Below are 26,204 nucleotides of genomic sequence, written 5' to 3'. Positions count from 1 at the left end.
TCTGAACCAACAAGGAGACGTGCCACCTGACCAGTCTCCCCTGCTGCCTCTAGCTAAGTACACCGTCTCTACCTGTGATGATCAAAAACAATCAGAAAATTCTGCCCCCAATGAGAATTACTGACATGAAAGCTCTTTTTGAAATGCTTTAGAAGAGGTGACTTTAATGACAGAATATCATATTACTACCACTTACAAATGATTATTTATTTGAACAGAGTGTTAAAAAATATATAAGAACGATGTAACACAGGTGTACAAAACTGGCCCTGGGGTGCATTCCTGTAACAGCAGCACTTGGGAAGCTGAGGCAGGAAGACTGTCATGAGTCTAAGGCAGCCTGGGATACTCAGTAAGTTCAAGGCCAGCTTAAACCATGAAGTGAGACCCTGTATCAATCCCCCTCCTCCAATACAGGCACCCAGGCAGAGTTTTCTTAGTGTACTAAGTGTGCAAAGCTACCTTTAGATAGTTTCAGGTTTCTTCTACTCACTTTAAATGTAAGATCCCCAGCTTGCTGGGCAGTAAAGTCACCAAGGGCAATGTATTCTTCATTTGCTGCTTGTTTGAGAGATTCCTCTCCCTGCTGCTCTTCCTCCTCTTCTGACTCTTCTTCCTCCCCATCACTTTCTTCACTGTCTTCTTCTCCTCTATCATCATCATCACCATCACCACCATCATCACCATCATCATCACCATCATCATCACCATCCTCCTCCTCGTCCTCGTCCTCGTCCTGTTCATCTTCAGTAGAATCAGCATCTTCCTCCCTTTCGGTATGGGCACCAGTCCTACAGAAAACATTTCTATGACTTGGCCATTTGAAATAACATACAAGAGCAGAGCAAGTATGAGTAGAATTTCCACGTGTAGAAAACCTGCTCCATATTTAGAGCTGGTAAATAAAAGAAACAAGGGGAAATTACAACCAACGATTTCCACCATCCGGCTGAGCAGGTGCGCTCTGAAACGCTGGGGGCAGGGATTTATCTGAACAAGGCATGCAAGAGGGCAGAACATGGGCTTGCACCCACGAACGCTACGCAAATCCTGGAATCATCCACTGGGCCACTGTTCCTGGAGCGACTTTACAGAACTTAGCGCATGGCTGGTTTATATTCTGGTTCTATCTCCTCTTCCCTGGATGACCTTACTAGGTTTCTGATAAGCTCTCCCTTTTTCACTGATAAGGCCAAGATAATAATAGATTGTATTCCTGTCCTGGTCACAAGAATTAGAAGAGTCACAACCTGCTAAGTGTCGAGAACTTGCCCTTAGCGAGCTTTCGGTCCAAGTGGGTTATGGTGATAATGACGTTGCATGGCAGGTTCCACGTGAGACACGAGGGATGCCAAGGTGGACTGTGCTAAAGGAGCTTATGTCGAGAAGGTGTAGGACACAGACAGTTTCAATTCAGCTCCACAGGTACTACGGTAGGCACCACAGGATGCTAAGGAATCGAACAGGACAGACACCCAACCAGGCTGCGCTTAGGATTAGAAAAGGCTTAGAATTAGGGCTTCAGGATGAGCTGGGATTTAGCTAGGCAATAAAGAGTAGAAAGAAGGCAGAGGGAGAGGAAAAAGGAAGTTCAAGACCAGGGAACATTAAGTAGCTCAGGAATGGCAGGGCAAGGCTCAGGCAAAGAGCCCAGAAGAGGTGGGCAGAACGCGTCCCTGTGCGGTTTAACTTAAAACAAATGGAGCTAATGACACTTAAACTAATGCAAAAGAACATCTAACTAGCAAGACAGCCTATGATTTTCTAGAGCAGCGGTAGCAAACCTATGGCATGCAGGCCTCGCAGGCTGTTTACCATCACTGAGAGCTCTAAAAGGTTCACCATCACTATGCTAGAATATCTTGGCTTAAAATAGGTATAGGACTCTCATAGGATACTGCCCTACACATAAACAGAAACTGAATAAAAATAATCTTTGTACCTCAAGAACAAAAATCCATAAGCTATAGCACACTGATTTTCAAGGCACCCCTTTAAGAGATACCCTGCATGTATTTCACATGGGACAATTACTCCAGAATGCTGCCAAGGGTAACAGGAATTTGGCATGGTTTTTCACTTCCATGAATGTTGATGTGGTGGATTTTAATCATCAGTTCCTTAGTGTTAAACCAACCACTGGTTCTGGAATAAATTCTACCTGGTCAGGATGTGTCCTCCTTGTGATCTGCCTCTAGATTCGGTCTGCTAGTACCACAATGAGCATGCCTTTGCACATGATTTTCTTACAGTGCTTTCTGTCAGGATTTGCTGTCAGTGTTATCTGGCAGCTCGTACAATGCTTTGCATTCTTCTTCTAGTCTCCAGGGAGATTTTACAACAGTGGTATTAATTCTTTCTTAAGTATTTGCAGTAATTCACTAGGGGAAGCGAATCAGCTCCCTTCTCCCTGCTGCACCTTGCTCCGATGTCTCAGGGGCCTCAGCTCCTCAGTGCAGTGAGGCTGCTCGTTTCCTCGTGCGGCCCACCTTCCTGCAGCAGAGCCCATGGACATCCCAGGGAGAGAGCCTGGGTGAACACAGGCCCCGCCCTGTCTCTCCCCAGATCAGGTTATCAGCCCTGCTCCTTTGACCACGATGCCTGCAGACAGCTGCTCCGATACTCTGCCCAGAGTTCAGGGCTGTTTGTGGTGGGAAGAAGCCCAGTATCAGCGTCCTGTCACTCTCACCCGGGATTCTGGAATTCTTGCGTCTACATATGTTAGTGTTTTTTCCAGGGTACAGTGTAAAAAGCTGGAACCACAATCAGAGTCTGAGTAGTCTGAATTGATTGTTTTTTGGCTCCCTAGAAATTGGGTTTGTTTACTCATAAAAGTCTTATTGCAAATTACAAGATTTGTTATTAATAATCCCTCTAGTAGAAAAATAATGGATGTTTATGCTTGAATTTTTGAAGAACACCTACCCAAGGACTATGTAAACAATCCAGGTTATTTTACCTCATACACATTGATAGTGACATTAAAGGCATTGTTCTTTTCAGATCTGCTGTTTCATTAACTAGATTATAAATAACATGAAGTTAGAGACTATAGTTTATGCCTCTTTATAACTCTCATAGGCTCCAAACACATTCTATTATACATAATAAATAAATGCAGACTGGTTATACAGTTAGTTATTGTTTTTTGTTTCTACAGTTATATGTCTTTATCCTGAATCCAATATAAAAACTGGTGGTGCTATGCACGGTACTCTAGGAGGCTGAGGCAGGAGGATCACAAGTTTGAGCCAAGATTGGACAAGTTAGTGAGATTCTGTTTCAAAATAGAAAATAAAATTTTTTAAAAGTCTGGGGATGCAACTCAGTGCAAAAGCCTTGGATTCAGTACTGAACATAATTTTTTTAAAAATCTAAAAAAAGGAGAGGAGGAGGCGTACCTGGTCATATTTTCTTTACTTATGGCCATGGCGAGTTCCTGTAGCTGCTGGGTGAGCTTCTCCAGGAGGCTCTGCTCCTCCACCTTCCTCTGATCATAGTTCCCCACAGGGGCTGTTTCGTCGGCCTGAGAGAGAGCATGGCGGAGAAACTGATTTCGCTTTCCTAATCATATTTATTTTAAGAGAATAAAACCAAAGACTCCATCAAATGCTGCAAAGCAAAATAAATGCCCTGTGAAATGAGTCTGTCCTGCAGAAATGAGCTAAGGAGGAACTGTGGCTCTGTGAGCGAGGGACAAGCTGTGACCACAGACTGGCTCTACAGCCAACACGACAGGGGCCGTTCCTAAATTCCGCCACTTTAGTGACAGGAGGACCTGATTTCTTCTTCTATCAGAGCCTGTTTTCTCCTCTGTGAACCACGCATAGTTAAGTTCTCAAATCTAGGGCTCCTGTCTCCTAAGCTGGAAACTCTGGTGTCCCTGGAGAAATGCAGAGATGGCATCCAGATCCGGGGAGCAGGACTCAGAGGCAGGTAGGAAGAGGACTTCAGACTCCGCCTTAAGTCTCCGTGGGTCTGCAGCCCTGGACACCGAACTGAAGCTGAGGCTCAAACATGAAGGATCCTGAAGGGATGGCGAGGGTGGACTCAGCCTCCTGCCTTTGCAGAGCCAGTGACGTCAGGGTCACTGCCACGTGACACGGGGCTTTGTCATCACTTACCTCAGGACCAGACAGTGTACTCTCTCCTCGCGATGGGATTAAAATATAAAAACAGTTCTAATCAGCAGCCCCTGTACCTTATAGTTTTTAAAAATCAGGTGACTCATCAGAGCTGGGATGGTCTGCGGTATCCGAGCTGTGGCATTTCTGCCCCACACAGGTACTTAGTGACCTCTCGGGCACAGCTGTCGTCAGACTCCTTCCCTAACGCAAACCCAGGGCTTTAGCAACTGCATTTCCTTCCCAGTGAGGGACAATATTTGATAAGACATTTTTTTATAATGTCATTAACTATAATACTTACCTTCTTTAACTTTTGAAGAGTGGTTTTATTTTCATCAATTGCCTGTTTTAACTGAATACATCTAAATTTTTAAAAAGAAAGAGAACACATTGGTTTACTATTGTCAGAAGAGGAAAGCTATTTTATAAAATTATTCGCAGACTCTAGGCAGCAAAGGAAATTAGCTATTTCATGAACTGATGTTTAAAATTTCACATGGAAATGCTTTTCTAGCCATTAGCTTTGATGATCTACAAAGTGTATTTAAAAATACATTTTGGAAAATTTCATTCACTGTTAGGTCAATATTATTTCCACTTGTGTTTTTGGAAATTGTATAAATAAAAAGGAAGAAAAGGGATGGAAGTAAAGAGAAGAAAGAAAGAAAAAGAAATAAAGCTTAAAACGATTTCAGTGTCTTAAACACTACTTGAAACGTAAGCACAGTTCCTAGGAAGTTCATAGTAGTTAGCACACTTTACCTTTGGTAAACATCTTGCCTTTTACTGGGCTCTAGAGTTGCTTTCAACTGGCTTTCCGAAAGTAAAGTATCAACCTAAGGCAAATGGAGACAGTTTAAAACGTCACTTTAGGAAATAAACTAAATCTCTCTTTACCTCCAATATATAACGAGCAGTTTGAAACATACAATAATAAAGTTGAAAGAATTTTACAGCAAATACTCATTCACTTATAACTAGATTCTACATTCAACATTTTATTATGCCTATTTGATCTATCCATCTATCAATCCGTCTTGTTTTATATGCATTTCAAAGTAAACTTTAGTCATCAGTACAACTCTCCCTAAATAACAAACTTAGGGTCAGGAATTACTTCAGTGGTGTTAAGAGCCTGCTTGGCAAGTGCGAGATTGTTTCAATCCCCAGTACCTAAAAAAAAAGAATGACCTTGGGGGTGTCATTAACTAGAGTTTAATATTTGCTATAAATGGACACACCAGATACACAAACCTAAAGTGTACCTTTGTCACAGTTTGACAAACATATACACTTATAGAACCCAAATCCCTATCAAGATACAGGAAATTACTGAAAGGATTTTGCCCCAGATGGGACACTGGAGGTGGAATCAAGGGGCTCTATCTTGAGGTCACCGTTCCCGCCCCGAGGCAATTTACCTGTGGCAAAAAAATGAATTCCAATGGGCTACCAGTGCATCAATAATGCCCCTTAGGCACCACCCCAAACCTAAGCTACATGTATGCCCCCATACCACGGTCTGGTGGAGAGAATGCCAGACCCTGGAGGTCATAGAGTCTCTCTCCACATTCTTTAAATAAAGGCAGCTTTTATTTCATACTTATCTTTTTAGCCACGCAGAAAATTCTATCAGATGGTTCCCTACCATGCAGAAAATTCTATCAATTACCTCAGAAAGTTCCCGTTCCAAGCAAATCTCTATCCCATCTTTCCAGAGACAAACCTGTTTATTTTTTTCCACCATAAATTAACTTTAGCTGCTCTTAAACTTTGAAAAAAATGGACTTACACAGTATATATTTATGTTTAAATTTCTCTACTGTGCTGTTTCTAAGATACTTCCATGTTATTGTTAGTTTATTCTTTATTACTGAGTAGAATTCATTGAATCAAGTGTACCACCACTTTGTTTATCTTGATCTAGTATTTTACAAGCACTACATGTACTACGTATATTCTTGTCAAAGCACCACAAAAAAAGCACATCTCTGGGTTTTTTTCTACAGATTGCATGAGAAGATAGTAGATAAAAAAAGAGAGAAAATTTCATTAACTTCTTCTCTGTGTTTCCTATGTGGCATCCACCTGAGTGTTACAAAATCATACATTGATTTTGATAGGGCAGGTTATCACAGGCATGCCCCAAACAGGAAGTGGATTCCTTGCCTATGGACACTGAGTTGGTAATACATTTCTTTCTTTGTTTCTTTTCTTTTGTCTTTTTTCTTTCTTTCTTTCTTTCTTTCTTTTTTTTTTTTTTTTTTTTTGCTTCAGGCGTCTGTTGTGGAGATAGTAAACAATTAGCTAATATTATCAAAATGTTCTTTCCAGATACTTAAAGTATTAAAATGCTCATGATTCAATTTGATCCCTGCAATAGTCGGTTTTATTTTGTTTTAGTAATTATTTTTATAGTTTCCTTCTGAAACTTGTCTTGGTCCTTCTAATGTTCCACTAAATTTAAAATCACGTAAGAACCATATTATTGTAATCCCAAATTTTGTATACAGTCATCCAAGAATTATAATATAGAATATAAGGGGCTAGGGATTTAGCTCAGCGGCATAAGCACCTGCCTTGCAAGCAGGCAGTCGTGAGTTCGATCCCTAGTACCGATAAAAAGTAAAAAAAAAAAAAAGAGCAAACAAATATAGAATATATATCTATATTATAATAAGATAGCATATATCCCTTTTTCAGTTTTCTTCACAATCCAAAGAGTTATATTTATAATCCCTGAGGCTTTATTGGGATCCTGGCAAGTTAATTCCAATTTACCAACTCCAATGCAACCCACTGTGACAGTAAAGACACCATGATATATTCCAAGTTAAGGGCAGCCAAGGGGTCCTAAATCCAATCCTCATGAGGAGGTGCAGACAGAGGCCCTGATCCTCAGCCTCTCCCAGCATTTATTATCTTGTGAAGAAGGGGGGTGGCTCGAGAATGAGCGACAGTGAGGATAGTGGGAACTCATCACCTCCCATGAGGATGTGCAGACAAAGGCCCTGATCCTAAGTCTCCCCAAATTTATTATCTCGTGAAGAAGCTGGTGCCTTGAGGATGAGTGACAGTGAGGATGGCGGGAATTCCATAATTCTGTGGATAACTTAAGCAGCCTGGCTAGGTAGGGAGAAAAGCATCTCTGCAAAATGCAGACATATGGATATGCAGAGGGATCGATTTGCATAATTCAATTAAAGTAGTAAATAAACTGTTTTAGGAGGCTGTTGCTTTGGTTTCTGATATGTAAGCTTTGGTGCCCTGGCGAGTCACAGCCTCTTTACCTTGAGCTCCTACCCAGCTGACATTCCTGGAGCTGATGGCTCTACCACCCCGCTGTGCTCACATCCTTTACAGGTAGAACACCATGTGAGGAGACTGTCTGTGGGCTTTAGAGATTACACACCAGTACCTCCCTAGCCTTGTTTGCAATCTTAGAGTCAATTGAAGAGAGAAGGAAATACAACAGTCAGCTTTGTACATATCAGAATAAGGAAATAAGTTTCCATATAATCAAAGTTGTAGCAATTATTCTGCATTCAAGGGGAATCACTCAAATTTTCTCCCAACCTTATTAAGTCTAATAAAATTCAGCAGAAGTCAGGGCCCCATCAAATTTTACTTTTATTTCTCAAGAATATTTTGTTTTTATTGCATCACTATGATTCCAAAGTCACTATAATTCACTAAATTTTATCTTTCAAAGTCACTAAAATCTATCTGCCAAATCTTTTGTACTTTGTTCAATTTATTTTTAACTGATACAAAAAACCCAAAAATTATATATTTTATGAGGTACCAATGATATTTCAATACATTTATACCTTGTATAACATTTAAATGAGGTTAAACATACCTATCTCCTCAAGCAATTATTACTTCTTTATGATGAAAATATTTAAATTTTTTTTCCTTTCCCATGATATGGAGATGGTCTTACACATGCTAGGCAAGGGTGAAAACATTTAAATTTTTTTTAAACTTTTAAATAAGAGTTTAAACAGCATAAAATAATGAACCTGAGATCATCTTATAACTGTCAAAAAAATTTAATAATTTTATTTTAGTGGAAAAATATATGGTGAATCAGACTTTTAAAAAGTACAAACAGTAAAGTGAAATGTAAATTTCAGAAAATAAATGAACAGTCCATTACTTTTTTCTTATTTTTAAAATAAGCACTCAATGCTTTGAAAATATACACAAGGAAAATAACCTAGTGTTGTTTAACCATACCCGTACCATTTTAGTATGCTACCTTCTATCTCTGTCCATGTCACCAGAATATTGTATAATCCTTTCTATGTCTCTAACTTGCTATTTTATCATATTTTCTCTATATACTATATGCCTCAACAAATTTTAGTGACAATATTATCCTACCCCTAAGTTATTTATGTTAGGTCCGCCCACCTGAGAGACAGCACAATCATCACAGCAGTGGTTCAAAGCTGTGCCCTGATAATGCACACTTCCTTCTTCCCAGAAGCCCCTACGGCTTCTCCCTCCCAAAAGTCTGCCAAATCTCAGGCATGTAAAGATTTACCCAATCCTCTACAATTTCAAAAAATAAATCAGCTCACATCAGCCCCAGAGCCCGACCCCCATCAGAGGCTGTATCAGGCAAAACCTGCCCTTTGCAGAGAGCCGCCACAGCCTTCCTTGTAGTGACTCCTTCCGTGACCCCCCTTATTAATATCTACTTGCCTCCTCGCTTTAATATTCTGAACTGCTCTAGATTGAGTACAAATCAATCAATCAATTTATCCATTCCTCTATAACTGATCATTTAAGTCTCAGTATTTTTTCTATTACAAGCGGCAATGTGATGAACATTTACCGCTGATCTTTGTTCCAATTTTTAATCATCTCACACAGCAGATTTTTGGAAATGTAACTACTGAAAGGGTTGTTGACCCAGACCGGACACTGCAGCCAGAAAAAGCCTCAGCCAGAATTAGGGAGCTCCTGTCTACCCCGCCCCTAGAGATTTACCTGTAACCCTATACCCCCCCCCCACCCTTTGGAATCTGCCCCTGGCACCAAACGTGTGCCAATGAAATACCTGTGCATCTCTAATGGCCTTAGGGCACTGCCCTAAGCTTAGGCTACTTATATTCCCCCCCCATGCCACGTGTCAGCGTGAGACATCACCAGATTTCAGCAGCCAGCGTGCCAGTCCTCTCTCTCCGTGTTCCCAGAATAAAGGCCTCTTTTGATTTATACTCCTCATCTTTTGGGAATATTTTTCATCTTCTGGAAATAATCCTATCAACTACCCAGCCGAAGAGCGTGAATGGCTCTTCATTCTGTCAAGCCGATTTCCAGTAATGCTGTCCCTTACACACGGGTCGCCAATGTTAAGCATCTGTTTAGTCCTCGGCTCCAGGGCTGAGTCCTGTGACTTTTATACGTTTGTGGTAGCTCATTTCCTTTGCGATTACTGGGTTATCTTTGGAAATTAACGTTCTCTCGCGCTCACAGTTACTTGTGTTTTCTCTCTCGTTCCCGTCCTTGGTTCAGTTTGTCAGATCGCAGTGTTCTCACACCCTGAGCCTACTCAGGCCTGAATTCTGCCGAGAGTAACAGGCATCGCCTGGTGGCGGGAAGCGGCAGCCGGCAGCCGCTGCAGAGCTCGGCTGCGAGGTGAGGGGGGCTGTCGAGGTGGGGCGGAGGCTGAGCTCGGAGGGAGGAGGACATCAGTGGGCGTCACGATTTTCGGGCCGTTTCGTCAGTGGCTGGGGGTTGGGTTGGAATCCGGACTTGGCGCGAGGGTCGGGGCTGGGGGAGCGGAGACTTCCAACCCGGGAGAAGGGCGGGTTGGACGTGGTTTCTTGGGAGGCCTGGGGTCACGGAGAGGAAGGCGCCCCACCTCTCGCCCGCAGCACAGCCGGCCCTTTCTCAGGCCCAGCCCCTCGCCGTGCGCCCCAACATACCTGTAGCTTCAGCTCCTGACTGCGGCGCCGCACCGCCTGCAGGGGATCGCGCGGGCGCCGGGGTAGCATCTCTCCCGCCTCAGCGCCGCTGGCTCGACGGTTGCCAGGGAAACCAATGCGTCGGCGCGGGAAGATGACGCCATCGCCGCGGGCCCGCCTCCCAGCCGGGACCGGGGTAGACGCGCCAGTCCCGCGCGGCCTGCGGTCTCAGCTCGGTCTCGCTGCCTAGGGAGTTATTTTTCCTCCCCATTGTGGAGGATTTGAGGAATGCTTCACGGGATCCTAAACTACCCGTCCCACCTTACATGGGCATGATGCGCCGTTCCTTTTGAGGTACTATGTTTTATGTAGTTTGGGTTTACGTCACTTGCTAACTTAACCTTACGATACAATTTGAGTTTCTTAAGAACTTTACGGTCCTCATTGTGTGCGTGGATCTGTTGCATATCTTCCTTGCGGTTTGGGGTATTCCTGATGTTTCGCTTCATTCCAGATTTACGCGTTGTCCGTCCTGAAGTCTGTAGGGTGGTGGTGGTGATTGGGCCTACAGGAAGTCTGTGAGCAAATTTTGAGTTGTGATTTATGAGCCACAGTTTACACGGAGTCTCCAGAAAGTGGTACTTTTTCCCCAGGTGGGGTGCAAGCCTCTAAATGCACCTCCCAAACAACAGTACAGCAAAATTACACTTGAATATGAATGTTGATGATCCGAGCTCACCTCTGAAATGATGGACCACATTCATATAAATGAGTGTTGTTTAGTACCGCACGTAATAATACAGGCCAGCCTGAATTGGCATTTATTTATGTATTTATTCAAGTATATACCTTGAGAAAAGCTCACAGACCATAAAGGTGCAGCTCACTGTACTTCCATGCGCTGAATACACTGCATATAACAGCCTTTAGATTAAAAATAGAACATTACATGCATCCTAAGTCGTCTTCTAGTTTGTAGCAGCCTCAACTCCGATCACCAAAAGTAAATACTATCCTATTGTTTTGTTAGTAGATGTTTGCAGCACATAATGATCACATGGAGAAGTGGAACATGCACATAACATGTCTTTTTCAGTCTTTTTTCCCTCCTTCCCCTTCCCTCCATCTCTTGGTCTTATCCTAGGTTATAATGGCACAAACTTGTTTTGGTTCCTTAAACTTTATAATGGAATCATGCAGTGTATGCTGGTTTCTTGTGTTCTTTCAGCATCATGTATATGATGGTTTTTTTTGTCTGTGGTTATAGTTTGTTCATTCTCATTAGAATTTTTTGTTTTATTTTTTATACTGAGACTCAGATTCAGGACCTTGTGCTTGCCAATCGGTTGCTCATGCCACTAAGCTATATCCCCAGCCTGGAATTTTAAGTCAAGAACTGTGTGTTCCTAACTAGATCCTAAATAGGAAGAGACTGCAGATGCTAGACAATGAACTGGGGGCAAGTTCCTATGAGGGGAGTTGGGGTTAGGGCAGGATACAGAATACAACCAAGGCCAGAGAGATGTCATCCTGGAAAGGGGTCCCCGTGTCTCTCTTGATAAAAGTGAATGAGACAGAGCCTCAAATATAATGAGTTTCAGGCCTCCCATCAGTCCTCTGAAGCGGCAGCCATGGGGAATGCTGAGAGCCAGACAGGTGCTATCCAGACTGTACAGTACCGTGGTTGGTGTGCTGGCCTGTGTTGTAGTTTGTGCTGTGGCCAGACTTTTTCTGGTCCTGACTACCAGAAGGGGCTTTTAGGGTTCCACCCTGTCTGGCCTGGCTTGATTAAATTTTGCTACCTAGGGGCTGGGGATTTAGCTCAGCCGTATAAGCGCCTGCCTTGCAAGTGTGCAGTCATGAGTTCGATCGCTGGTACTGATAAAAAAGGAAAAGACAAAAAATAAATAAATAAAATTTGCTACCTAAGCAGGCAGTTGTAATGGGCAGACACTATCCTTACAGCATGCCACCCCGTCTGCGAGGATCTAAGGATGGGCAGTGCCACCTGGTTCCCTTCAGAGTCAACTTGGGTCTCAGTGATACTGGGTGACACTCTAGATTAGGAGACAAGATAATTTGGGTGCAGATCAGGTCCAGCTTCATTCAACATTATTACTGGTTATTTTATAATGACAGAACCCAACTAGGCACAATTTACATTGATCCATCCATCATGCCTTACGTGAGGATGACAGCACTTCCAGGATGACTCTGTCATTGTGGAGAAGTTGTTGATCCTTCCATTCCTGAAAATCCAGCACAGCATCAAGCACTGAACCATCAGCCTATACCAGACAGCTGCATCAGCATGGCTGTGGGCCAGTTCTGGGCCAATGAAGACCCCCTCACTGTCAGTGAGGCCTGAAAGCCCAACAGTTCCTAGATGAAACCGAGCTAGCGCTAAAGGCGCTACATATTAGCTACAAGATTAAAGCAGTGATGAGCTGTAAGCAAACAATCATAGGGAAAGCCCCCAAGAATAAGTTGTGTCCTCTTCCAGAGAGTTTTGAAGAGATGCAACTCAGTATAGGTAGGAGGCTCTGGGTTCAACTCCAGATCCGAAAAAAAAAAATTAATTAATCAAAAAAGAATAAAAGAAAGTCTGGAGTCTTGTATAAAAGTAAAGTAGAAAGTTCCCAAGGCATTCGAGGTCTCTGCCCATCCGTACCGTGGCTTAGCTTCAGCTCCATCTGCAGTTTCATCCTCCACGTCCACAGCCTCCTCGCTGTCCTGGTCACTTGGTTCCTGCTCTTCTTTTTCTTTATTACAGAGCTGGGGAAGCAGTGAAATAGGAAGTGCTCTTCAACAGGTGTAGCAATCAATCAATAAAAATTCTAGCTCTTTCCGAAAGACTCAAGCATAGAAGGGAAATTAGAATACAATAGAAAAAATATGATAAGAAAGAAGTTTTCAGCATATAGTTGATGACTTCACTATGTGATAAAATGGCAAAGCCTGAGGCAGGCAGCAAGTTCTAACCAAAATAAACCCAGATGGGATTTATGCCAAGGAAAAAAGTTACGGTCAAGATAAAAGAAATATAAAAGTATTATAAGAAGGTGATCTCGGGATGAGGAAACCCTTAACAGTGATAATATCAAAGCCAAAATTGTAAGTGAAACACTGACAGATCCAGACAATGAAACACACACAGAGCTGAGAGTCAACAAAGACAATTTCTAAGGACCAATACTTCTATTATTAAATATTACAGAAGCTCTTATAAATCAATGAGAAAAAGATTTCTAAAAATCCCCTGGAAAAATGTCCAAAAGACCAGAAAAGGCAATTCACAGAGAAGGAATAAAAAATGGTCACAAAACACGAAATGTCGCTCAATCTCCTTAAGAGTATAACGAATGCACTTATAAACAGTGAGACTGCTTTTGCCAATCACGCAGGCCAAAAATTAAAAAAAGATTAATTACAGTTAAGACTGGCATTTATATGGGGAAACACTCAGATGCTGGAGGTGGGAGAAGAAATAGGCAAAATAAATCAAGACAATAAAGATGTAAGTCCTGTGAGGCTGTGACAAACATCCGGAATTTATGGAAGAGGTATAATTTTTTTTTTTGTCTTTTTCCTTTTTATCGGTACCAGGGATCGAACTCACGACTGCCTGCTTGCAAGGCAGGCGCTTATGCCGCAGAGCTAAATCCCCAGACCCAGAAGAGGTATAATTAAGCAACTTGGCACAGACACACGAGCAGACTGATCAAAATGGGCAGGCGGTGGGCTGAGACCTGGTCGTCCCCACCCCTTACTGGATGGCAGAATCCGGACTTCTGCAGGGTGCTAGGTGTTGCCATGGAACCAGATGCTGCTCAGTGAAGTATAACTTGAAGTTTTTGTGTGGCTTCCGGAAAATTTTCTTCAGAGGGTAACACTATGCCATTAGATTTCTTTCCTCTCTGTCTTTCACTGCATAGACGCATTACAAGATCCAGCAGTGGATCTGCTTAACAGGAAGAGCTGCTTCACGTGTAGCTACAGAGTAAAATATTATACAGGGCTTTAATCAGTGCTGGATTGTCTATCTTCACATTTCTTTCCCTCTTGAAAGAAATGGGCTTCTCCTCAAGGGTGGCTACTTCCTGGGGAGAATCCTCTGCACTCAGGGGCAGCTGATTGTAGCTTCTTTTTTACAGGTGGGACACAATCTAAACACCTACCTAAATGAGACCAGAATCCTTGCTGCCTCTCAAAACATGATCCAGACCCCACCTGTGCAATTCAGCAGCCATCTACTGCATGCGGCTACCAAACTTTACATTTTAGTCCAGCTTGAGATGCACTGTAAAAGCAAACCCCACACTGGCCTTTGAACTTCGTCTAAGAAGTAAAATAGCTTTCTGCGGCTTGAAGATGGTGCAGGTGTTTCACTTAGGTCAGTGTGGTGAACCTATAGCATGCTTGCTGCAGTGGGTATGCACAGAGCCCTCTCTGTTGGCTCACAATCCAAGTCCCACCAGAAACCCAGCGTTGAATTAGGTTATTTTTGTAAACTAAAACCTCGGTATTCAGGTTTAATTACAGCATTATCACTTTGTGATACATAAGTGGGTTTTGTGTTACAGTTTGAGTAGTTAGTTGGTCTCCAAAAGGTTTTCTGCCCTTGATCTAGGTGAACACTGCAGTTTTGCTTATTGTCCTTTAATACTGAGGTTTCCTGTAGTACGCCAGGTCCAGCACAGACCCCTTATCCCACATGGAGCAATGTGGTAATGTGGTCGGTATGGAGGGCAGGAGCCACTTGGGCTGAGAACACACGTGACGGGGGGGAGGCCTCTTACCTTGACAGCGTCACAGGCATTGATTGCCCTGTCCCTTCTCTTATTCACTTCCCTGATGATGCTAGATATTTTGCATTTTAAAAGTTATACTCTCAAAATGGTCATGAGAGCCATGTTCCCTGGGTGATGGCAGAGCTGGGAGTCCATGGACTTGCTCTTGAAAGCTGGAGTCTTCTCTTGAGTTTCCAGGAGGTGCCTCCTTTCCTCTCTCCTGCTGCCCTCAGAGTGGAGCTCACTCACTGAGATTTTTTCCTAGCAAGTGCTCCTGCCCCAAATCTTGGGAATCATTGTGTGAAAAGCAGTTACAGTGGGGAGGTACAGGTGGGTACCAGCTGCTGCTCAACTGTCCCCATTTCCTTTCAGAAGAGAACACCTATGACGAGTATGAGAACGACCTGGGCATCACAGCCATCGCACTTTAGGACTACCAGGCTGGTGAGGCGCCTGAGCAACTTCCTGCCCTTTGTTCCTGCCAACTCAGCCCCTAAGAATCTGACTTTTCCAGTGATGCTGCAGTTTCTATTTTGAAATAGTTTCAGTTACAGAAAAACTCCCAGTACAGTGACAAGGACTCTCATGTCTCAACCAGGTCCTAATTTTCTGCATGTGTGCATGTACAAACTCATGCACTTAACTACTTCAATTACAGATCCATCGGGGACCTGCAAGGTCCCCATTGCCCCTAAAAACCCCATTTGATGTGATGGCACGTACCTGCAATCCTGGCTATTTGGGAGACCAAAACAGGGGAATGCAAATTTGAACCCTGTCTGGGTGAATTAGCAAAACCCTGTCTCCAAAGAAATAGATGTGTTGGGGATGTAGCTCTGTGAAACGCCTGCAGGTGGCCCCCATTCCCTCCCTAGTATTACAAAAATACAGAAAACAAAACTCGAAAACTGCACTGTGCATGTCTAGGACATCCAGGGTCTCATATGAGTACTTCCAGCACTCTCCACCCTCTGGGAGGTCACTTGTGCACATGACACACCCCTCGGCGTTGGTCCTGTTTGGCCCTGTTCCTGGGCCGTGTCCTTCCACAGTTGGCCAGGGCCCAGCAGAGTTGGTGCTCGCATGGTAGGAAGGCCACAGATACAATTCGGTGCCTCCCTGTGCTGAGTTGTCTTTTTTGTGGTACCCAGGATCGAACTCCTGACCTTGTACTTGCCAAGCAGGTGCTTACACCACTGAGATAAATCCCTGCCCTACCCTGTATGTTATTTCTGTGGCATTGGTCACTATCACCTGCCAATCCACACCACTCCAGTAGCAGTTGATGACTGCGAGGCGCTATGGTGAGCCCCCCAGGTCCTGTCTTCTCTCAGCCTCACTTGGCCTTCCCTGACAGTAGCTTCCCAGTTCCTCCTCCCCGCTGAGTGGGGGCGGTCAAAGGCAGAGCGTGGCCTTTCTGCACCTGCTATTATTTATTCCCCTATCTATACATTTCTCTTGCTTTTTTTTCTTTTGACGCAGGGTCTCTATTCAAGTGATAAAACCTTTTTATCACCTGAAATAGAGTTGATGCTGGCTTTAAACTCACTATGTAGCCCTTGAACTTGTGCCATGTGATCCTCCTGTGTAAGCCTCCCGACTGCTAGGATTACAAATGTGCACCACCATGCCCAGCAGCACACATGTTTCTATTTATTCTTCAATGGGTTCTCTGATATTTTGGCATCTGTACATATGTTTGAGTTCATCCCGTGACCTGTGTTCCAGCCCGTCACCTGGGCTTCTTTCTAGACCCCTTCCTGTGTTCAGAACCACCCACCCTGACCACCCCTCCTACATGTCCTCGTCCCCCTGTGCCCTGTCAGTGGTGGCACCCTTCCCTCACTCCCCCAGTGAAGGTGGGAAGGAAGGCGAGTTCCCACCCATCCTGGCCATTTCTCAAAAACAGTGTCTGGCCAGGGTGGATGTTTTTGGAAGACGCCACTCACATTTGTGCATCCCAGCCTTACACGGGCTGTGGCTGCCTCCTTCTTCTTGCTGCATGCTCCTCCCAGCCCCCCTGGAAATGTTTTCCATTTGTGTCTCTCTCTTTGCTTTTTTCCCAGCGCGTGGTGACGAAATCTCCTTTGACCCTGATGACATCATCAGCAACATAGAAATGATGCATGAGGAAGGCTGGCAGCGCAGCGTGTGCAGGCGCCTGTACGGGCTCTTCCCGGCCAACTATGTGGAGATGTGGCAGTAGGCGGCCCGCCTGCCCTGCGGGCCTGTACAGAATCACACTTCAGATCATGCCTTTGCTGGTTTGGGGTTTTGGGTTTGTATTTTTTGTTCTGTTTTCTGAGGGTGAGGAGGGAAATATACATATTGATTTTATATTTAATACTTCTACTGATGCTTTTGAAAATGTTGATGCCACAGAATGTGCTAATAAATTGTAATCATGTTCCCTAGGAGGACTTTGGTGATTGTTTTTGAACTTTTTTTTTTTCTTTTTCTTTTTCTTTTTTTTTTCGCCAAATTGCCTTGTCATGTGTAGCCACTTCAGGTACCTGTGGCTCTCCTGAGGTCAGCAGTGCATGTTGTCTGTATGTTTGTCATGACTGTTGGGTCTCCCAGGACTGATGTCCATGTCTGCAGCTCTGGGAGTGGCTGACTACATAAGCTCTGTGGGGCAGCAGTGTTCGGAAGTGGAGGGAAGACCCGGGTCAAGAGTAAGACTGGTGGGAACCCCTGGAGGGGCGCTGGCTCCCCTGTCAGGTGGGACACCCCCACATCTCATCCCATGTGACCCAAGGTTGTGCGAGGCTTTCTCCTGTGCCCCTGTCTTATCCCTATCTCCATGGCTCTCCTGACCCCTGACTCCTGCCCTGCTAGGTGTCACCACGTCCTTCCACTGTTCCCTCACTGCTTGTCTTACACACTGGCCCACAGTGAAGGGCTTAGAGGTGAGCTTAAAGCTAGTGTTGGGCCTGGGTGCCACCCAGGGCTGCTCCCATGGCTGTCTGCTCATGCAGGGGGGGTGACATGTGTGGCTGGATGGCCCCCAGTTGGGGGAGGCAGGTACCTTGCTGTGGACTGCCAGAAGGACGCCCTCATCAGGGGGTTGTGCATTTTGCCAAAATCTCGTGTTTAGTTATTAAAATGTGATTGAGTTGGCTAAAATACGACTGGGAACAAGCAAGCGTTCCTTCCCGTTGTGCCACGGTGGTCTCTTTAAGCCACTTTGTCCATACTGCCTGCTACTTGCAGGGGAAATACCTGTCCTTCCTGAGACACCAGGGCCAGTCTTGTTGGTGCACATGATTGGGGGACAGATCCACGGAAATGTTATGACTGTTGGGGACACTTGGCGGTCCTGATGTGCATGTTTTCTCTCTGGAAGTGATTTCTGCAGTCTTGCTTTTCCCACTATTAGGTTGGGTTTTATATACAACTTACTGTGTCTGGATTTCTGTAGTATACCTCATACGTATGATTTTTTAAAAATCAAATATTCCGAATAAACCTTTTTTTTTCTTTTTTTTAACTGATTTGCTGTGTGATTTGCTTTGATACTTGGTCACTTTGTTCTGGAGTTGAAAGTGCCTTTGTGGGTGTCAGTGTCCTGCATTCCGTGAGAGACCTGGCCTGGACCACCCTCCAGCCAATGTGCCATCCTGCTGCTTCTCAGGTGAAGCAAAGTCCCCTTCTCAAGGGCACGTTTTATCACCTGAAATGCACCCTCAAATCTTGATTTGAAGGAAGTCTCCAATCAGAACAGAAAATGCCATATTTAGCAATCACTTCTGAGCTGCAGCTCTCAAAATGAATCCTTCAGTGGTTGCCGTGTAGTCAGAGGCATTAGTTTCCTTCAGCTCACACACCTCAGGGCCTGAAGGAAGTGCTGAGCCTGGGCAGAGGAGCTGGTGTCTGCAGCAAGGGCCTGGCTCCTGGACCTGCCCTGGGCTCTGGCCAGTCTGCTTTAAAAGGAACAATCATGGATGAGGGACTAGCCACCTCTTTGGAAACCCCCAGGGCAGTGGCAAGGGAGCTGGTGCTCCCTCCAAGGTGGACAGGCAGACCTTCCTTCCTGGGCAGCTCCCAGACCCAGTGCCAGCACAAGAGGGCTTTGAACCTTTGGGAAAAGGCACTCTGTTATACCTGGAAGCAAGGGAAGCACAATGCAAATCATAGCTGTGCAACGCTATTATGTTTGTGTCGTTTGCAGGAGCTGAGAGTAGCTTACTGCAGCCATAGTCCTGGTGTAGGGACAGGCCCAGAACCCTGAGCTTTGGGCACTGTCCTTACTGTCTGGTGAGGTCCCTTGACTCTTCCTGCCAGCAGGAGCCAGGAGCAGGGCTTGAAAACCTGGTTCCACTCATACCCTGCCTGCTGGGCCCTCCTGTGGAAGCCCAGCTGAAAAGCCCCTCCAGCCTCTGAGCTGGCAGCAGCATCCCCAGTGCCCTGCCTTGCCTCCACCTTGATAGCAGAACTTTGCCAGTGTTGCTTGTGTGATACAATCCTGAGAGTCCATCTCTCCTCCCACAAAAAATTTGGTGCATCAAGGGGTCCCCAGTGTGGAAACTCTCATGTATGACTATAGTTTGGGGGTGGGAGAAGGGAACTGTCTACCAGTGAAGCTGCTGCTACCTGTTGGAGAGGGTGGGCAGATCTTGAACTCGGGTGTGACATGATACGGGATATATGGTAACAGTGTTTCCATTGCCCACTGTTTACCCATTTGCTCTGTGACCATAGATGTGGCAGGGGCCTTGCAGACCCCGGACACAAAGTGGACAGGTCCCTTTCCATTTTGCTGAGTCATACATCTGTAATTCTTAAGTTTGATCTCAAGGACCCCTTTAGTCTGAGGAACAACTCGGGACTGGGTTTCTGGGCCCCTTTGTGCTCTCAGCCACTGGAAGCTGGAGGTCAGAGGTTAGCAGGCTTTTCTCTGTTGAGGCCCAGCCATGAGGAGTGATTTCATGGTATGGAGGCAGCAAGGATCTCTGGGAAGCACTGCAGTTTCTGATGGCCACTTTGGGCAGCTCTGAAGTGCACACAGAGAAGGAAAACTGAGAGCAGGTGAAACTTCTTGTCTTGTGTGTGGAAGATACTTTTGCTGGTCCTTGTTCAACCAAAGATGTCCAGAAAGGGACTGCATGGGAAGTTAACGGAGCATGTCCCGGGTGCTGTCCCTGCATGTGGAATGACTGGTGAGGGAGGGCTCTGGTGGGGAACAGCTGGTTCCACCTTCATTATTACCTCCAGCTACAGATTGTGTAACCAAGAAGAGAACACAGGTGCCCCAGAGCTGTGCCCTGTGCTCTTGCACCCTGCAGACGCTGGTAGAGTGGGCAGGTGCTTTGCCTCCTACACTGGCTTGCAGATATTCAGCTTCTTTATCTGAGGAGGATTAAAAACAGCCACCTCAACTAGCTGAAGTGGCACACTCTTGAAGCTGAGACAGGAGAATTGCTGAAAGTTTGAGGCCAGCCTGAACTAGATAATGAGTCCTCGTCTTCCAAAAACCAAAAGATAAGACAGCTCTCTCTCTCTAGTCAGGTGCTTGCTAGAAGCATTTCACATGCTCAAGTGCCAGGACACACCTTCCCAGCTGGATGGGCCAGGCACAGTGTCACATGCCTTTGGTCTCAGCACTTTGAGGCTTGCCTGAGCCCAGACAATCCAGGCCAGTCTAGGCAACATAACAAGACCCAGCTCAAAGCAACAACTGCATGGAATGATTTGAGCATGTATTGCAATGTGATACAGTGATACATTGAGTAACTGGCTTTTCTGGAGGCACCAAGATGCCTTCAGGTCCTTGCTTCCATCCAGTGTTGTGAATTCTGTTCTTTCTTCTTTCTGCTGACATTTTCTGCCACGGAAACAGACCCCTTGCTTTTGATTATGATTGTGAAGGTGGTGCCATGTAAGGAATATAGTCATTCAAGTACAGTAAACACAGGCTGCGTGGTGAGGTTGTTTTTCCCCCAACATTATCATTGTTACAATAGTGCTTATTCAATGAACATTTAAAAATTCCATGAGCCAGACAGCTCAGTTGTCATTTCTGCTCTGTAAGATTTCCCATAAACAAGCCATCTAGATTTAATGTGGTTAATTTCTCTGTTAATGAAACTTCCTCCTAGTAAATAAGGAAATCCCACCTCTCAGGTGCACTGTGAGACTCAGTAGGCCCAGGGCGCTTTTCCAGGCAGAACAGTGACTTCCCACAGAAGCCCACCTTGTCATCCCCGGGATTTGTGAGAATGTCCTGTCTGGCACGGGAGAATTCGGTTGCAGATGGAAGCAGGAAGAGGGCGCTGAGGAATCAGTGGTTAAGGGGGCAGAGCTTCAGTGTGGGAAGATGAGGACATTCTGGAGGTGGACGTGGGGACAGCTGGTCAGCAGTGTGAGCATACCTAATGCCCCCGACCTGTGCACCTGAACATGGTTCAGATGGGAAGTTTTGTGTGTGTTTTACCATAACGAAAATATATCTTGTTGTCTGTTTGCTTTTTGAGACAGGGTCTTTTTCATAGCTCAGGCTGGCCTTGAACTTCTATGTAGCTAGCCCAGGCTGACCTTCACCTTGCAGCAATCCTCCTGCCTCAGCTAGAATTATAGATGTATGCTGCCACACCCTGCTGAAAACAAACTTGTCCAACAGAGATTAGAAATTTCTGAGTCGACCCAGCATAATCCAAAGGGGTCTTCAAGAGGCAAAGGGAGGGGCCTGGGGATTTAGCTCAGCGGCATAAGCACCTGCCTTGCAAGCAGGCAGTCGTGAGTTCGATCCCCAGTACCGATAAAAATGAAAAAGAAGCAAAGGGAGGCTAAGAGCTCAGAGTCACCGTGGTGGGATGGGAGAGGACCTTGACTGTTACTGCCAGCTCTGAAGTTGAGGAAAGTGGACAGAATCCACAAGTCCCTCCAGAAACTGGAGGCAGGAGGAAGTGGATTTTCCACTGGACCTGCAGAAAGGAAGGCAGCCTAGCCATACCTTGTCTTTAGCTCAGGAAGACCCTTGCCAGATCCAGACCTACAAAACTGAAGGGACACTGTTTCTTTAGGTTATCAAGCTTGTGGTGTCACCAGAGTCTCCACAGACCATCCAGTCTTCATTACTTGGTGGTTGGCATGGTCTGTGTCTGACCACAGAGTCCCTTTCTCCACTAGGTGACTGCTGGATGCCCAGAAGGTGCTTTGCTTGATAAATGATGCAAACCTGATGGCATGAAGAATCAAGGGACCCACGTTTGGTGATTTCTCCATGTGATGTTTCCTCCCACTTTTCTGTGGTGCAGGGTACAGAACCAGGACCCTCACACACGCTCTAGTCAGGCACCCTGACACTGAGACACACTCCCAAGTGCTGGGATTACAGGGGTGGGCCACCAGGTCTAGTTCACTCATTGTTATTAAGTTTCACTTAAAAATAAATTGCTATAAGGAGGCACAGAAGATAAATAATGCAAAAATAATAATCACTTATTTTTGGAATCTAAAAATGATGAATTTACTAGGTTTGGAGGTGGGCAGGGGGTTCACTATGAATTTGGGAGGCTGAGGCAGGGAGGTCAATATAAGTTTGAGGCCAGCCTGGGCTACATTAAAAATAAAAATAAAAATAAAAATAAAAATGATAAGCTTAGCAGTAGACTGTGGAATGATGACTACTAGAGGAAGAAGGCATACAGAGCTAGGGTTTGGGAGATGTTTATTAAAGAATGTATGTTTCCACTAGAATGGATTTTGAAATCTATTATACAGCATGGTGACTACTGCCAGTAGTAATGTATATTCCAAGATAACAAAGGGTAAATCTCAAACTTCTCAGCATAAAAGACGATTAGGTAAGTGAAGTGAGAAATACACATAATGGATTTAATTTTTCCACATATTGTCTGTTTCTGTGTATCAAAACATCATATTTTATTCCATAAATACTACAGTTATGAAGTGTCAGTCAAAAGAGTAACAATGGCCAAGTAGAAAAACCAAACAACAAAATACTAATGAAAAGAAAACAATGGCCATTGAATACTCTCTAATGTCAGCATAAAAAGCATATTGGTACTATTAGAAATGCAAAGGTTGAAAGTTTTTGTTTCAGTTTTTGAGGCAGGGTGTTGCTATGTATTTACTGTGGAATGGTTGGTCTTTGAACACAGGAGGTGGCCCAGGCTGGCATACTCATGTGATCGTCTTGCTTCGGCCTCCGAAGTGCAAGGATTACAGGTGTGCAGCACCCTAGTTAGCTTTAAATAATTTAAAAAATCTCCTCCCACTATTAATGGTTTGAAGCTGGATCGTGCAATCAGCACATCAACACCTGTCACAGTGCTGACACTCTTTTCTTCGCTAAACAAGTCCGTGCTCACACAGGCTCAGCATTCCCGGCAATTCACGAGAAAATGTAATTATTGATCAAAGTCTGCAATTGTTTTTTCTTTCTTTCTTTTTTTGGTATGGGGAACTGAACTCAGGACCTCACTCTTACCAGGCAGGTACTGTGTCACTGAGCTATGTCCCCAGCCCTGTAACTGCTTTTAGGGAAAAACATCACAGCACTTCACTCAAAAGTCTGAGCAAGGAATGTGCCTGCGTCCATGATTATATATAGCTGTAGGGTTTTTAAAAGAAATATAGTTAATGGAGAAGAGAGACTGATGAATGAGATGCGAAGTGGTTTGGATAGTGTGAGTGTTGTCTGCTCATTTGATTTCCTGATATTAGATGCCAATTTAACTCTCACCTTTATGGAAAAGCCATTAACTGTACAATTAAAGTTTTGGTTGGTATAATTCAATTACTTGTGACTTACTGTGTGAAGAAATTTCATGTGTTACTGACAAAAGTATCAAGACAAAAGGAAGACAGCCGTTATTAGTGCTATGTCAAATTAGCATCAAAACACACGATTTATTTTGATACACACACACATACACACACACGTATTTTGTTTGTTTGGTCTCAAACTCACGGCAATCCTCCTGCCTCAGCTCCCGAGTCCTGGGATTACAGGTGTGCAATACCATGCCTGGCATGATATTTTTGAATGTGTAATTTGTAACATTTTAATCAAAGCAATTAAGATTGTAGCTAGGTCATATTTTATTTTATTTTATTCTATTATGTTCTATTTTTGGTACTAGGAATTGAACCCATAACCTCATGCTTTCCAGGCAGGTGCTGTGCCACTGAGCTGTATTTTCAGCTCTCTAAGTCATATTTTAAAAAATGAAAATAATAAACAATGATTAGGTCAAACTGCTGGAACTGGGATGTAAAATAAGTGGGTATATGAAGAAAAAGGTTGACTTTAAATGGGCAATTTTGCCTTCATTCAAACTATATTCTAAAAAATGGTATAAGAACAGAGCATGGTGACCCGTGCCTGCAATTCCAGCACTAGAAAGGCTGAGGCAGGAGGGTCACTGTGAGTTCTAGGCCAAGATGGATTACACAATGAGTCCAGGCCAGCCTGAACTACATAGCAAGACCCTGTCTGAAAGAAAGAAAGAAAGTTGGTAAAAATAACTTCATAACTAAGTTTACCAATTGTGACAATGACATTCTTCAAACAGAAGTTTAAAATGTTCAAAATTTAAAAAGCTATGTAGGCTGGGCGTGGTGGTGCACTTTTGTAATCCCAGCACTTGGGAAGTTGAGGTGGGAGGAACCTTTCAAGTTTCATGCCAGCTGAGCTACAAAGTGAGCTCAGGGTCAGCCTGAACGGCATAGCAGACTCTGTCTCAAAAGGACAAAAAAAAAAAAAAAAAAAAAAAAAAAAGTAAAATTAAAAGAAAAAAAACTACTTAGAAATAACATGCTTAGCTTATCGATTGAGGGGGGAAATTTCCCTAAAACCTTGGATTGTGAGTAACCTGTTTTGCAAGTGTAACACAAGGGAAGCAATCATTTAAATAAAAATTAATTTGGCAAATGAAAGATGCCGTCTAAGGCAAGTCATGTGTGTTGCTGAATGCATGTCACGTGATCACAAGGAGCCAATGATTGCTCTCTGCCCCCCTGCAGGATTGTGGGTAATCCTCTGCCAACAGCCAGAGGTTCTGGAGGAAATCTCTGCAGGGGAGGAGGGAAAAGTGGAGGAGCCCCTATTCCAAATGAGACTAGGGAGAGGTTAAAATGAGGGGAAACTACCGAATTTCATAGCGAGCATCTCCAAAAAAGGCTGTAGTGGTGGGAGCAATGAACCTGTTTAAGAACAACGCAGGGTCACATTTCATTCAGCAAAGTCCTGAGAAGGAAGCAAGAGCAAGTGTCCCTGGAGAGATTCCTTCTGAAAGCTGCGCAAAACGCGAAAGATTCCCCTGAGCCAAAATGGCAGCGGTTCTGTGATGGTGAAAGTCGTCCTACAGGATAACCCTCCTCTCCTGTCCCCCCGCACACCAACCAGGAAGCTTTTTTTTTGTCTTTTTGAGACAGGGTTTCTGTGCAGTTCAGGCTGGCCTTGAACTCACTTTGTAGCCTAGGCTGGTCTCGAACTTCAAGGACCCTCCTGCCTCAGCCTCCCGAGTGCTGGGATTACAAGCGTGAGCCACCACGCCTGGCTTAGTGAGGAAGCTTTCAAAGGCAAGTGCAGATAATTTGCTTTTATTTGTATGTCTTATTTTCTATTACATCACAGTATTACTAGCATTTTGGGTGAATGTTTTTGAGTTGTGGAATGAATCAGCAGAATTTCCATTTTTGTTTTGAAACTTTGTCTTGCTTTGTAGCCCAGGCTGGCCTTGAACTCATGGTGATCCTCCTGCCTCGGCTTCCCAAGTGCTGGATTACAGGTTGGGCCACCACACCGGCAGTTCCACCGGCAGTTTCCGTCATTTCTTCTCTTATAGGGAAATTCACTTTGATACTCACGTGCTTTGGGTTACAAGCACATTTCTGGGATGAATTATCCTTGCAAACCAAGTTTGTATTGCACATTTAAGTTCTCAGTCCAATGGCTTTCTTATTCCTCCACTGATAGTGAAAAGTCTTCTCATTATTAAAGAAAACTGTGGAACCGGAGAACAATTCACAGTATTGTCTTTCTACTTGGTTTGACCAGGGATGTATAACATTAAATCTCAACTAATTAATTAAGAATTTGGCAGAATGGAGCACAGTCGATCTTGATTTTTTGTTCGCTTGGAACCCTGAGTCTTGTACCTGCTAGGGAAGCCTCCACCACTGAGCTAGTGCCACTCCCTTCCTCCAGCCCAAAGCTGTTTACTTTTCCATTGCAAAAAGCAATATTTATTAAGAGTTTGGACAGATTTCAAAATCCACCTTGTTGAGAACAGGCTGTGTAACTGATATATGTAGCAAGATCAGTTAGGAAAGAATGTTATGTTGTTTAAATACAATTTCATGCAAAGTGAATTAGACATATTAACACCAATAACACA

The 26,204-nt window shown here is 44.3% G+C and overlaps 1 protein-coding gene and 1 long non-coding RNA gene across 10 annotated transcripts in view; one reads left to right on the top strand and one right to left on the bottom strand.

The window, feature by feature from the left end:
* Positions 1–10,192, bottom strand: part of LOC134470343 (nephrocystin-1-like) — a 48,485-nt gene extending 38,293 nt beyond the window's left edge. For 7 of the 9 annotated variants that reach the window (XR_010040772.1, XR_010040776.1, XR_010040773.1 and 4 more), the window contains exons 1-5: positions 10,070–10,170; positions 4,890–4,963; positions 4,429–4,489; positions 3,402–3,526; positions 494–791 (exon numbers count right to left, since the gene is read on the bottom strand). Coding sequence is in view for 4 of the 9 variants with exons in the window: in XM_063229866.1 (XP_063085936.1) it covers positions 494–791; positions 3,402–3,526; positions 4,429–4,489; positions 4,890–4,963; positions 10,070–10,138 (627 nt within the window). In the remaining 5 variants the exon portion in view is untranslated. Of the gene's footprint in view, positions 1–493; positions 792–3,401; positions 3,527–4,428; positions 4,490–4,889; positions 4,964–9,287 lie in introns of all 9 variants that reach the window. The other 2 variants (XM_063229865.1, XM_063229867.1) reach the window with 2 other exon arrangements.
* A 9-nt stretch (positions 10,193–10,201) lies between these two features.
* Positions 10,202–17,255, top strand: LOC134471356 (uncharacterized). The gene is made up of 3 exons (XR_010040778.1): positions 10,202–10,402; positions 15,211–15,282; positions 16,905–17,255. It is a non-coding gene; the product is annotated as an uncharacterized LOC134471356 (long non-coding RNA).
* The last annotated feature ends 8,949 nt before the right edge of the window (positions 17,256–26,204 follow it).

This window comes from Cavia porcellus, unplaced genomic scaffold, assembly GCF_034190915.1.
Source record: "Cavia porcellus strain 051 isolate PalLab524CR breed Dunkin Hartley unplaced genomic scaffold, mCavPor4.1 scaffold_18, whole genome shotgun sequence".
Lineage (NCBI taxonomy): Eukaryota > Metazoa > Chordata > Mammalia > Rodentia > Caviidae > Cavia > Cavia porcellus.
This window is presented reverse-complemented; position numbering and strand designations above follow the sequence as displayed.